This window comes from Carcharhinus amblyrhynchos, chromosome 28 (genome assembly GCF_965287045.1).
Source record: "Carcharhinus amblyrhynchos chromosome 28, sCarAmb.v2.hapA, whole genome shotgun sequence".
Classification (NCBI taxonomy): domain Eukaryota; kingdom Metazoa; phylum Chordata; class Chondrichthyes; order Carcharhiniformes; family Carcharhinidae; genus Carcharhinus; species Carcharhinus amblyrhynchos.
The window spans coordinates 3,657,278-3,672,214 of NC_137351.1; the positions used below are offsets into that span (position 1 = coordinate 3,657,278).

Genomic DNA, 14,937 nt, shown 5'->3' on the forward strand with positions numbered 1-14,937 from the left:
CTCTGCTAATTCCCTCTATCACTAAGGAGCAATTCACTATGACCACCCAGCCTGACTCACATATTTCTTTGGACTGCGGGAGGAAGTTGGAGCGCCCAGAGGAAACCCACGCAGACACGGGGAGGACATGCCAACTCCACACAGACAGTGACCCGAGGCTGGGAATCGAACCCGGGTCCCTGGTGCTGTGATGTAGCCATGCTGACCACTGTGCCACCGTGCTGCCTCACTCATCCTGCTTTTCCTTACTCTGCACTTCATTCCTGCCTTCCTTCAATTTCCGCCCATTGATTTCCTGGGATTGAGGTGGGCTGCGTTCTTGTGAATGAGGAAACAACAAAAGGGATTCAGGAGAGTACTGAGGGCAAACTAGACAAACACATGCGGGAGAAAGGAAGAGAAGTTTTATTCATGGAATGTGGACGTTGCTGGCTAGGTCAGCATTTATTGGCCATCCCTAACTTTGTTTGAGAAGATGGTGAGCTGCCTTCTTGAACTGGTGTAGGCACACCCACAGTGCTGTTAGAGAGAGAGAGTTCCAGGATTTTGATCCAGCAACAGTGAAGGAACGGCTGAAATGTTTCCAAGTCAGGAAGGTGAGTGGCTTGGAAGAGATTAACTGCTAGGGGGTGGTGCATCTGCTGCCCTTGTCCAGCTAGGTGGTAGAGAGTTTGGAAGGTACTGGCTGAAGGAGCCTTGTTGAGTCTTGTGGGTGATTCACGCGGTTGGCACTGTGTGTCGGTGGTGGAGGGAGCGGATGTTTAAGGAAGGGGTTGCTTTCTTCTGGATGGTGTGGTGCTTCTTGAATGTTGTTGGAGTTGTAACCATCCAGGCAAGCAGGGAATATTCCATCACACTTGTGCCTTGTGAGAAGTGGCAGAGGTTCAAGAAGGCAGCTCATCACCATCTTCTCAGGGGCAATTAGGGATGGGCAATAAATGCTGGCCTAGCCAGCGACGCCCACATCCCGTAAATGAATTTTAAAAAATGCCACCACACTAACATTTCCTCTACGAGGTATAATAGATCTTTATTCCAAATGGAGTTATTCTCTTTGAGGAGCTTTGCTAGCTTTGTTAAAGATGTTACTCAGACTGTACTAGGTCTCTTGTTGGCGGATTTAATAAGCGCTAATAACTCACATCCATAGCAATGACGAAAAGGTCATCAGCTGGTCACAAGATATATTAGAAAGCTGTGCTCTGGATGGAAATGGCTTTGGTTGGGACAAGCTTTGAAGGAGAGAAAGCAATATCTCTCGTCTCCAACAGCGCCTATCAGCAGAGTACAAACTAAATCTTGCAAATGGAACAAAATCTGGACAATATCCAGGCTTGGGCTGACAAGTGGCAAGTAACATTTGCGCCACACAAATGCCAGGCAACGACCATCACCAATAAGAGATACTCTAATCCCTGCCCCTTGACGTTCAATGGCGTTACCATCACTGAATCCCCCACTGTCAATACCCTTGGAATTGACGTTGACCAGAAACTCAACTGGATTCACCATCTAAACACAACGGCTACAAGATCAGGTCAGAGGCTAGGAATACTGCACCGTGTAGCTCACCTCCTGACTCCCCAGAGCCTGTCCACCATCTACAAGGCACAACTCAGGAGTGTGATGGAATACTCCCCACTTGCCTGGATGGGGGCAGCTCCAACAACACTCAAGAAGCTCGACCCCATCCAGGACAAAGCAGCCCACTTGATTGGCACCACATCCACAAACACCCACTCCCCCCACCAGCAATGCTCAGTAGCAGCAGTGTGTACTGTCTGCAAGATGCATTGCAGCAATTCACCAAAATCCTTAGGCAGCACCTTCCAAACCCACAACCACTTCTCTTTAGAAGGACGAGGGCAGCAGATACATGGGAACACCACCACCTGCAAGTTTCCCTCCAAGCCACTCACCATCCTGACTTGGAAATATATCCCTGTTCCTTCGCAATCGCTGGGTCAAAATTCTGGAATTAGCTCTCTAATGGCATTGTGGGTCAACCCACAGCACATGGACTGCAGCGATTCAAGAAGGCAGCTCACCACCACCTCCTCAAGGGGCAGTTAGGGATGGGTAATAAATGCTGGCCAGCCAGTGACATCTATGTCCCACGAATGAATAAAAAAAAAGTACACCGTGTCTCCAAGCTGAGAATGAATTGGTTTGTGACGCTCTGGGGTAATTACAGACACTGAACTGTTTCTTCTTTCTCTAGGCTTGTGGCTCCACTACTGACCTGCAGCCTATTGTCAAGTTGGCGACACAGATCATGCGCAAGTGTCACCCAAAGCAGTCTCTTCCTTTGCTTACGGTCAGCAGTTACTATTCCTTTGTGCTACCAAACACAGTGGATTCCCAGATACTGGATTGTCCCAGCACAATTCCTCAAGGTGAGCTTCTGTAGGTTTCTCTCTTCTAGACCTGACCCTTTGTTTGTAATGGCCATAACATCATAAGAAAAAGGAGCAGGAGAAGGCCATTCGACCACTCAAGCCTGTTCCGCCATTCAGTAAGATGAAGGGTGGCAGGATGGTACAGTGGTTGGCACTGCTGCCTCACAGCGCCAGGGACCTGGGTTCGATTCCACCCTCGGGTGACTGTCTGCATGGAGTTTGAACATTCTCCCTGTGTCTGTGTGTTCCCTCCCAATGCTCGAGTTTCCTCCCACAGTCCAAAGAGATGTAGGTTAGGTGGATTGGCCATGCTAAATTGCCGCTTAGGCCCTGATTTTAGCGTCACGCCCGCCTCAATGGCATTCTCCATTGGCCTTGGATACAACTTTATGAGCCTTGGGTGGGTGTGCCGGTAAAATTCCAGCCTCAGTGTCCAAAGATGTGTGGGTTATGTTGATTGACCATGCTAAATTGCCCCTAGGAGAGTTAACAGGGTAAATACTTGGGGTACGGATATAGGGACTAGGTGGAATGTTGGCAGTGCAAGGTCAATGGGCCAAATGGCCTGTTGCTGCACAGTAGGATTCTATGATTCTATGGCTGATATGATTGTGGCCTCAACTGCATTTTCCTGCCTCCCACCACCCTACCCCCATGACCCCTTGAAGCTCTTGTCAATTAGCTATCTGTCTAACTCAGTTTTCACTATATTCAATGAACCAGCCACCACTGCATTGAGAGTTCTGATGTCTAATGAGTCCCTGAGAGACAATAATCCTCCTAATCTCCATCTTAACTGGCAGACCCTTCGTTCTAAACTGTGCCTCCCAGCTCTAGACTCTCCTACAAGCTCTAGACTCTCCCACAAGGACATCTTCTCAGCATCCACTCTGTCAATTCCCTCAGGATCCTATTTGTTTCAATAAGATCACATCTCAGATTTCTAAACGGTGATGAGTGCGGTGCCCAGGCTGCCCAACCTTTCCGGGTGGCCTGGCAGGCAATTAGCGTTTGTCTCCATCACTCTGTGAAATGGAGAGAAAGCCCTGTGCCGGAATCCTACCGCCACGGGAATCGGAGCGGGTGAAGGGCGGACAATGGGAAGGTCTACTGACTTTGGGTGGGATTTCAGGGTGAGCGAGGTTGTAAAATCCCACCTCTGGAGTCCACACATGCGCAGTTTAAGATGATTGCTGTCAGTGATTACCATTCCTCCGTAAAGTACAATCTGACAAGTTTGCAGTTTGAAATCTTCTAGAAATCACTGATTTGATGGAAACTTCCACGTATCACACAGCTGGTCTTATTGTAGAATTCCTTGTAAAGTTACACCTTGCTGGATGAGACAAAACAGGATTCCTGATGATCACTAAGTCATAATTACTAATGAACAACTTCTCTAGCTCTGAAAGCTAATTTTATATTAACACGTTGGCAAATTTTCCATCATGATAAAGAATTCCATCAATTTTTGAAAATACTTTTCCATGGTTGATTTATTTGAAGATAATCCTTTTAGCTTAGGTGCTATTTTTTGTAAGACTGTGGATACACTCTATGTTGGCCTGTTGTATAACTGTATAGTACCATCTGTCAGCCTGGAATCTCGGTAATAGTGTATATCAGGAACACATTTTGTAGCTGTGCTCGAGATGGATGTCCCAACATGAATGAATGGGTGACGCACACTCCAACAGAAAGGCGGGATCCTCACTCACCAAAAGCAAGGCCCAATATCTACGAAAAAGAGTCGGCGACCATCATCAGAAAAAGTAAGAACTCCAAACAGCCAAAAATAAGGTGATGCAAGAATCACAGCATTGTTATGGTGCAGAAAGTAGCCATTCGGCCTATCATGCCTGCACTGACTCTCCAAACAAACATTGTGACTTAGTGCCAGTCCCCGTATCTCTGCACATTGCTTTTATTCAAGTAATCATCTAATGCCCTCTTGAATGCCTCGATTGAACCTGTTTCCACCACATTTCCAGGTGGTGAGTCCCAGTCCCGAACCACTCAATGTATGAAATTGTTTTTCTCCCAGCACATTTGCTTCTTTTGCAAATCACTTCATTTTTCTCATTCTTGATCCTTGGGATAAGTTTTGTCCCAACTCTGTCCAGCCTCATGACTTTAAACATCTCCATCAAATCTCTTCTTAGCCGCCTTCTCTCGGAGGAGAACAGTCCCAACCTCTCCAATCTATCTTCATAACTGAAGTTTCTCATCCCTGGAACCATCCTAGTAAACCTCTTCTGCGCTCTGTCCAATGCTTTCACCTCCTTCCTATACTGTGGCACCCAGGACTCTACACAATATTCCAGCTGAGGTTTAACCAAGCGTCTTCTATAAGTTTAGCATAATCTCCTTGCTATTATACTCTACTTACAAACTCTTACATGAAGGCTTACATTAACACTGCAATGAAGTTACCGTGAAAATCCCCAAGTCACCACACTCTGGCACTTGTTCGGGTATACTGAGGGAGCATGGCCGATGCACTTAACCAACCTGCCTTTTGGACTGTGTGAGGAAACCTAGGGGAGAATGTGCAGATTCCGCACAGACAGTGACCCAATCCGGGAATTGAACCTGGGTCCCTGGCACTGTGAGGCAACAGTGCTAACCACTGTGCCACCATGCCACTTCTGCACTCTCCCCAATGTTTTCACATCTTTTCTATAGTGGACACAATATCCCAACTGAGGTTTAACTAGTGTCTTGTGTAAGTTCAGCACAACCTGATTTGATTTGCTTTGATTGATTATTGTCACATGGATTAACATACAGTGAAAAGTATTGTTTTTTTGCACACTATACAGATAAAGCATAACCTCCTTGCTCTTGTACTCTACGCTCCTATTAATAAAGCCCAAATACTGTATACTTCATTAACTGCTCTCTCCACCTGTCCTGCCACCTTTAATGATTTATATACATATACACCCAGGCCCCGCTTCTCCTGCAAGAATTGTACCTCTTAGGTAATGTTGTAATTAACAAGTTATGGAGAAAAATGACTAGAACTGGGTTGACAGACTTGTGTGTTTGCACAGAGCACGTTGCAGTCAAAGAAAATGATGGAGAAGAAGATGAAGATAACACTGTGAATGAAGAGTCGGGGTATAATGAAGATGTAAGTAACCGGAATAGTATGATTGTAAAAAAAAAGACAAAGATTTATCGCTCGATTTGGGTGTGAGTTTATCTTATTAAAAAGAGTTTTGATTTCTCCAGCACTCCTCATAACGAGGAGGGAAGGACAATGTGCTTCTAGCAGACGGGTTAAAAAGAAAAATGAAGAAGGAGGAATGGGAACCTGAGGAACAGTCAAAGAGAAAGGTTTTGAGGATGTTTTAAGATGCAGGCTGGAGGGAGCTTTACAGCAACTTCTAGTTTGCGATAAAGATGGGACAAAATTCTTTTTCCCACACAATTTCATGCACTTCCAGTTCAGGCACGTACCCTACTGAGCTGGGGAAAATTCTAGCTGATATATTGATTCCAATGTCCTCTTGCCTTATATCTCCAGGGGTAATAATCTCACAGCTGACAGAATGACTACCGATGACAGAGTAGAGAAGAGGGGGAGAGGTGATGAGAGGAATCCCGATATTCGGGAAACAGATGGTATCCATGGAGATATAAGGCAAGAGGACATTGGAATCAATATATGGGCTAGAATTTTACCTTGCTCAGGAGGGTACGGGCCTGAACTAGAAGCGCATGAAATTGTGTGAGAAGAAGAATTTTGTCCCATCATTACCGCAAACTCACGCAATAATTCAGAAGGCGGGCACTCATAGGAGTTGTCAGCACGTCTGCTGAATACGAAGCAGATAATATAATGCGTTAAGGGGCCAGTTGAACGCAATTTCTTTGCGGCCCATCTGATTTGACATTTGGTGGGTGGGTTGATTGGCTAGGCAGCCTTTACGTTTCAGCTTCAACCCTGATCCTGGGTGAGATGACATGTCAAATAATATTTGGAAGCTGTGTCTGGGGCCTGAGGTTTGTGTTTGAACGCACTGCCTGCTCTCTCTCTGCAGCGTTTTCCATTGCGATTTATTTTTCTCAGGCCTGCAGCTCCCTGATACAACTCCTCAGTGGCAGTCCCGCTGAGGGAGCCCAATGGAAGTACCAGCTCGCACCCTCCCTTTTCCCAATGCCCACCCTCTTCCCACCTTCCCCAGCAACGCACACCCTATCCCAGTGCACAATTTTACACTGACTGCCTGTTAATTGGCGGGTGGAGTTAAAGTTTATTTATTAGTCGTAAGTGGGCTTACATTCACACTGCAATGTGAAAATCCCTTAGGCACCTGTTCGGGTACACTGAGGGTGAATTTAACCTAATTCTGAATCAAGATCAACTACGGCTGGGAGCTTCCAAGTGCCTGCACTGGACGGGCAAAAAGCTCAGGCCATAGCGTACGTACATCTGTATCTGGAGTCAGAGTTTGACTTGATACTAGAATGAAGCAGAGCAAGACCCCAGGAAGAGAGAGAGACTCACCCCGATATACTTGAAGTTGATTCATGCTTGAACACTGGGTTTACGTGCAAGTAGCTTTGGCTGTGCTCACTCACGTTTGATCGGTGTGAATTCACTGTAAGAGACAATGCTACAAGATGGGAAATTTGACAAGGATTTGTTAAAGTGAAGACAGTCAATGGAATCATCATCCTTTCGCTTCCTCTCCCTCCCTATCTCTGTAACTTCCTCACAACTTACAAAACCTCCCCCCCAACTCCTCAAATTTCAGTTTCTCTTCATCCAGCCAGTTGTACGCTCCCAACCACTCCTGTTTGACCACTTCTGGTACTTCCACTTCTGGCAGTCCAGGCTCCGGAAGTTTCTGTCATAAGTCCCCATGCTAATCCACCTCTTCCCTCTCCTCCCTTAGGATTCCCCATGAAGGTCACCTTTTCAATCAAGAATTTGTGTAGCCTTTTCTGTGTCTGAGCACTCTCCCTCTGAACTGCATTGGAATGATTTACTATGCCTAAGCCTCGAGATAAATGGAAGCTCTTGTTATGAATGGCAGTATGAACAGAATACATCCCGCGACCCTTCTCTGCTTCTTTCAAGCACCTTAAATTATGCCATTTAGTGACAAATTATGGGAGATTTCACACTCTTAAATTTCTGACGATGGCAATAAAACAGGAGTATTTTTGCTTAATTTTCCTAATAGCAGCACCAAAGTGGGACTTTATTTTGCCTGTCTACTTTGGATTTGATACAAGAGGTGAAAGCCAGCATTAATTACCGTTGGCAAATGAGTTTTGAATGAACTTGAAGCTTGCAAATATTCCGCACAATTATCAAGTCTGGTCTTACCCAAAGGAACACTGTATCACTTAAAGGGGCAAAGTTACATAAGTTGTAAGGGACGCTGTGACTGAAGTTGACATGGAAGTAGCAAATGTCCCTCAGTGAACTAGTGCCAAATGTCTAGAGTTCATCCCTGGCCAAGTCCCTGAAAGATAAATCCCCGACCCGTAAGTGACAGCTGCAGTTGAACACTGGCAGGGGCTACCTGCCACTGCCTCTGTAACTAACATTCGGGTGACTGTTGCCTCTGCAACGGACATCCATTGGGCTCTGTGAGCAGGGAACCTTTGATGTACAGTCACAGCTCACAAATGAGAATCACAATCCGTGCACTTCACATTAATGCTTGAAGATGTTGATTTACCCTGTCCAGTGCAAGGCATAGAATCATAGAATCCCTACAGTGCAGGAGGAGGCCATTCAGCCCATCGAGTCCGCACCAACCACAGTCCCACCCAGGCCCCATTCTGGTAACCCCACATATTTACCTTGCTAAGCTCCCCTGGGTTAATTTACCACAACCAATCAACCTAACCCGCATATCTTTTGAGACATGACCAGATGGTCTGCGTGCAAATTACTGGGGGCAAAATTGAAAACAAAGATTTATAATCAAACCCCCAGCCATAGATTAGCATTGGTTTGATTTTGATTTGATTTATTATTGTCACACGTATTAGTATACAGTGAAAAGTATGCTTTCTTGTCACTTTACAGACAAAACGTATTGTTCATAGAGAAGGAGAGAATGCAGAATGTAATATTGCAGTCATAGCTAGAGTATAGAGAAAGGTCAGCTTAATATTTGGGAGGTTCATTCAAAAATCTGATGGCAGCACGGAAGAAGTTGTTCTTGAGTCTGGAAATTATGCCTGAAAACTAATTAATTTCCAGTCCTGTTTGCATTAACTTGTGCCAGTTTTACTCAACAGAAGCAGCGTGGTGGCATAGTGGTTAGCATTGCTGCCTCACAGCTCCATGGACCTGGGTTAGATTCCAGCCTTGAGCAACAGTGTGGAGTTTGCACGTTCTCCCTGTGTCTGCATAGGCTTCTTTTGGGTTCTCTGGTTTCCTCCCACATTCCAAAGATTAGGAGAATTGGCCATGCTAAATTGACCCTGAGTGTCCCAAGATGTATAGGTTAGGTGGATTAGTCATGGGGAATGTATGCGGTTACTGGGATAGGGGAGGGGAGAGAACCTGGGTAAGATACTCTGCCAGAGAGCTGGTGCAGACCCAATGGGCCAAATGGCCTCTTCTGCACTGTAGGGATTCTATGATTCTATGAACTGCACTCTTGTTTCTGAACTCAGATTGCTTTTGGGCTCAAAATCCCACATTGGTGTTCGAGGGCATAATGAGCTAATGTTTCAGCAGTGGGGGGGAGCTGCTCCATTCTAGAAAATGGGTGGCATGGTGGCACAGTGGTTAGCACTGCTGCCTCACAGCACCAGGGACGGGGGTTCAATTATGGCTTGGGTCACACTCTGTGTGGAATTTGGACATTCTCCCTGTGTCTGCGTGGGTTTCCTCCGGGTGCTCTGGTTTCCTCCCACGGTCCAAAGATGTGCAGATTAGGTCGATTGGCTATGTCAAATTGTCCATTAGTGTGAGGGAGACTAGCTAGGGTAAATGCATGAGGTTACAGGGATCGGGTGGGATTGTAGTCAGTGCAGATCCGATGGGCCAAATGGCCTCCTTCTGCACTGTCGGGTTCTATGATTCTCTGATTCCATTCCATTGACGAGACAGCGAACTTAAGCATCATTTGCTTCATCTGCTGCTTCCGACGCCTGTCAAAGATCCTAAAGCATTACTTGAAGAGCAGAGAGTTTTCTCGTGTTCTTGCCTTAAGCGATACCACTGAATCTGCTTATCTCTTGGCTGCTTGTAGGAGCTGATTGATGTACATTAACCACTGTAATTTGCACATGTAAGAGGCGAACAAGTCATTAATTGCACAGAGTGCTTAGGCGGCATTACAGCGTAATGAGGTGCTAGATAAATGCAAAGCATTAGTTCTGAACCTGAATATTTCTCCATTTGCTTGTTGAAGGAAGATGACTTGGAAACAGATTTGTCGAGGTTGAAGCCAAGTCCACAACTTGATAGACCGGTGGAAGAGTTGAAACAGTATGAGAGGCTTTGCCCAGAACTTATCGGGTATTTTCAGGTACGTTCATGGAACTTTCTAGTGCTTGGGTTGTGTGTTTTGAATATCCAATTGTTTTACTAAAGTAGGGTTTACTGGTCATGAACAGCGCTGAGAATGAAGAGAATGTTCAAACAACAGAACCTTTCCAGTGGCATCAATAGTTCTTGGAACAATATGAGGCATTGCGGAAATGGGGAGGATAATTCGTACTAGCAGATTCAGGCTTTTAGCAGCCAGGAAATAAAACAGCCTCCAGGTGCAATTATCTACCCACACAAATATAACATTTCTCGTAACTAATGCAGATTTTACTGAAAATGTTCTGACTTGTTTGGCAAAGGTTTATAGTTCTCCTTCCCGCTTGAAGTAAATGCCAAACCTTTTTGTCCTCTCAGTGCTGCAATTCCCACCTGTTCTGGAAGTATCTCTGATATCTCACACCTTTAATAATTGAAGACCAAGTTCGCGTGTGGTGCTATCCCTTAAACTTTGCTCAAGTCTAAAAATATAACAGTAATCAGATTTCCTCAATTCCATCATCTCAAATGATCCAATTGAGTTCGTAGAATCAAAAAATCCCTACAGTGCAGAAAGAGGCAACAATCCTACCCAGGCCCTATCCCTGTAACTCCATGTATTTATCATGGAACCCATCTCTCATCCCTAACTGAATGGCAAACAAGCAACCTGGCCATTCAGAAATCCTGTTGGGCCTTAGGATCTGATTTTTAATTTGCTTTGATTCACTCTTGTCACATGTATTGGGATTCAGTGAAAAATTTTGTTTCTTGCGTGCGATACAAACCTACCATTCATAGAATACATAGGGGAGAGTGCAGAATGTAGTGTTACAGTCATAACTAGGGTGTCGAGAAAGATCAACTTAATATAAAGTAGGTCCATTCAAAAGTCTGACAGCAGCAGGGAAGAAGCTGTTCTTGAGTCAGTTGGTACGTGACCTCAGACTTCTGTATCTTTTTCCCAATGGAAGAAGGCGGAAGAGAGAATGACCAGGGTCCTTGATTATGCTGGCTCCTTTTCTGAGGCAGTGGGAAGTGTAGACAGAGTCAATGGGTGAGAGGCTGGTTTGTGTGATGGACTGGGCTACATTCACAACCCTTTGTAGTTTCTTGCAATCTTGGTCAGAGCAGGAGTCATACCAAGCTGTGATACATCCGGAAAGGATGACTTTGATGGTATATATGTAAAAACGGATGACAGTCACAGTGAAGTCACCCCAATCCCAGAATTGAGACTCAGCCCCAGGGACCTGTTATAATTGACATCACTGTATTCCATTGAATAGTAAGGAAGACATGGGGAGCCCTGTCCCAGAGCAGCAGCAACTATTCCTGATCAAACAAGAACAACCCAGCCCATTTTTGTCTGTTAGGAATTAATAATGTAAATACTGATTTCGAATGAAGACATCTTCCACATTGACAGGAAATCCAAAGTTCACCTGTTTTGTTTTGTGATGATGGTCATTAACTGGCTAAACGCCCTTATGATTCACATGTGGGACACTGTGTGCTGAGCAAGCACAGATATAAATGTACCATCAATCACATTGTGGAGAATGAGCCTGCAGAAGGAGCTTCCAGCTTGCGTTCATTGTTCCCTTGGGTCTACGGAAGAGAGATGTACTGTTTGACTCCAGTGAGCAAGATACGAATTGCCCTGTTCTCTGCTGGCTGACTCATGCTAGAAATGTCACCATGGGCCATGGAAATCCTACGAGGAAGAAATCAAGTTTGCGTTGGCAGAATATGTAGCTTCACGGATGAAATCCCAAGACTGTTTCGCACTTGAATGGACCAACTTCCTAGGAGTAAGTTTCACAATCCTACTCAGGATTCCTTGGAAGTGAAGAATTTCGAATTGTCTCTTGCCGCTTACCTTAGAGGGGATGGGGGGGGGGGGGGGGATGTTGGGGGGAGGGGAAGTAACGTTGTAATGGGGAGGAATGGCCTGCGGAAGATTGTTGCCATGATACCGGTTTACAACCAATGCCATTTCTCTTTAACTTAGGGGAAGTGTGAGATCTCAAAACTTCATTTTCAAATTAATGAATGATACAGGAATCTGTCTGAGCAAAATGTCACTGAGTTTGAAATTAATTAGTCCAAGGGGGAATCTGTGATGAGAATACTGTCAAATTCATTTCAATATTTCTGCTGATTAGTTGCACTGTTGGCTGAAAAAACATTTATTCTTAAATTAAATGCTGGATATACTGCTTTATAATGATTCCAAACAGCACAAGTGTGAGGTCCATTAATCAAAATTAATTAGATTAAATGCAATGAAGAAAGTTCAATAATATTTTACTGACAATTTCTTATACAAACAATTAAGTCACCGCGATGATGTTTCTGCAACAGATACTTCAGGGTAACTGTCCCTAGTTAGTTAAAAACAATTATTTATCATCTCCTGTCTGTAAATATTTAACACTGCATTGAATATACAGGTCGGGAAAAATTCTTTAATCATTGGTGAAGTATGGGTTGCTTTTTTTTTACAGAGGGGTGTTAGAGCTAGAAGTAATTATATCCCATTGAATGGAGAAATAGGTAAAAAGGTGTATTAGAAGGAGAATCTTAGAATCCCTACAGTGCAGAAGGAGACCATTTGACCCATGGAGTCTGCACCCACGACAATCCCACCCCAGGCCCTAGCCCCATGTATCTACACTGCTCGTCCCCTGTCACTAAGGGGCAATTTGCCATGGCCAATCCACCTAACCAGCACATCTTTGAAGTGTGGGAGGAAACCGGAATATCCAGAGGAAATCCCCGCAGACCCGGGGGAGGGTGCAACCTTCCATGCAGACAGTCATCTGAGGCTGGAATTGTACCCAGGTCCCTGGCGCTGTGAGGCTGCAGTGCTAACCACTTGTGCCACCGTGGTGTGATCTCAATTCTGAATGTTCAGGATATTGTGGGATGCGTCAGGAAATCACACTTCAATAACCCCTTTTCTTAAGAGAAAATGCAGGAGAATCTCAGCAGACGTAGCAGCATTTGTAAGGACATTGTCAAAGCTTTGACAAAAGAGTCATCTGGACTCAAACGTCAGCTCTTTTCTCCCCTTACAGATGCTGCTGGACCTGCTGAGTTTTTCCAACATTTTCTGTTTCGGTTTCAGATTCCAGCATCCGCATTAATTTGCTTTTATCCTTTTTTCTTAACACTCTCCTCAGTCTCACAGGTGCATTTTAGTAATTATCGCCTAATTTTGTTTCCCCCAGCGGCTGGTGGATGAACAGAATAGCGGCCAGGAGAGTGTACCATTTCCAACCTTCTTCGCAACCCTAGGACCTCAGAGACACAAGACGTTCAGGGAGTGGCGAGAAGATGTCATTGAAGAAGTTTCCCCAGTGCCACACAACCCGCTCGGGTCCAGAGGAACCCGTCAAGTGGCTTTTGGTTGGTCCGACAGTGAAGAAGAAAGTGGGTCCAAACTATTGATAAAGAGTGGCTGTGCTCCTGTCCAAAGTTCAAGCCAACATCTTGTACGCCCAAGTTGTGGGTGCACTTTGAACCCTTCAAAACACCAAATTAAGAAAGCGAATAGGAATAGGCCGAGGTCCGGCGAAGATTCGCCAAAATTAAGCACACACTTCCAAGAGGTGTGGAATATCCGAGGAGAAAGTGTGGCTGGTGACAAAAGCATTGGATTCCTGAGTCAAAGCTGGACCATCGGGAGGGATTATAGACCTCAGGATACTGAGAGGAAGCTTTCTGAAATGCGCAGGGAAATGATTCCATTCCATGATCCATACGTTTATACCATTATGGCAGAGAAAACACAATCAGTCACCGATTATCAAACACTGGCATTCCCAGATTACTGGGGTCACGCTGCCCTGCTCTGTCAGGAGCCAATGACTGGGCAGTGGTGTGGACATCAGAGGTAAGGACTTAATATTAAAGTTTATTTATTAGTATCACAAGTAAGGCTTACATTAACACTGCAATTAAGTTACTGTGAAAATCCCCTAGTCGCCACACTCCACCACCTGTTCGGGTACACTGAGGGAGTATCCGGCATGGCCAATGCACCTAACCAGCACATCTTTCAGACTATGAGGGGAAACCCAAAGGAACCCATGCAGACATGGAGAGAATGTGCAGAGTCCGCACAGATAGTGACCCAAGCCAGGAATTGAACCCGGGTCCCTGGTGCTGTGAAGCAGCAGCGCTAACCACTGTGCCACCCCATCATAAAGTGTTTTATGTTTCTTTTGCTCTTTAAATGCTGTTGATATGAGTTTATTCAATCCTTTGACCCTTGAGTGTCATTCAATCTAGTCCCCGCCACGGCTGAGCTGCAGTAACTACTCACAGACAGTCCATTAGGAGTGACACCGAGTGACCCCCTCTGTCCCTAGGGGTGCAGCCCACTCATTCCCATTGCTTCTCCATCCAGCAGATCATGTACTGGATTCGTTTCAGTAACAGAAATTCCAATTTGCGCAGACAGGACGTTAGAGGAGGCAGACAATCAGAGGAGGAGCAGACGGTTGAGGCGAGTGGGGTGGGTGGTGATACATCAGGTGCAGACACCTCACTGAACATCAACCCATCCAGTGAGGAGGGTGGTTCCAGGACTTTGACAATGAAGGAATGACGAGGTACCTGCACGCCAGGATATCCTGTAAAGCTTTAAATTTTATTTATTAGTGTCACAAGCAGACCTACATTAACACTACAGAGAAGTTACTGTGAAAATCCCTGGGTTGCCACACTTCAGCACCTATTCTGGTAAACTGAAGGAGAATTTAGCATGGCCAATGCATCTAATCTGCACTGATTTCGGACAGCGGGAGGAAACCAGAGAACCTGGAGGAAACCCATGCAGACACGGGGAGGACGTGCAGACACCGCACAGTGACCCAATCTGGAAATTGAACCCGAGTCTCTGGCACTGTGAGGCAGCAGTGCGAACCACTGTGCCATCATGCCATCCTGATTTGGAGGAAAAAATTTTCTGTGCATCCACTAACCTCGCCCTTCAGAACAGTACAGCTTGTGGGATTT

The 14,937-nt window shown here is 45.4% G+C and overlaps 1 protein-coding gene across 1 annotated transcript in view; it reads left to right on the plus strand.

Moving 5' to 3' along the window:
* Window positions 1-14,937, plus strand: part of agbl1 (AGBL carboxypeptidase 1) — a 223,136-nt gene that overhangs the window by 48,010 nt on the left and 160,189 nt on the right. The window contains exons 8-11 of the mRNA XM_080214182.1: window positions 2,222-2,396; window positions 5,456-5,535; window positions 9,794-9,910; window positions 13,146-13,810. Of these exons, the coding sequence (XP_080070308.1) occupies window positions 2,222-2,396; window positions 5,456-5,535; window positions 9,794-9,910; window positions 13,146-13,810 (1,037 nt within the window). The remainder of the gene's footprint in view (window positions 1-2,221; window positions 2,397-5,455; window positions 5,536-9,793; window positions 9,911-13,145; window positions 13,811-14,937) is intronic.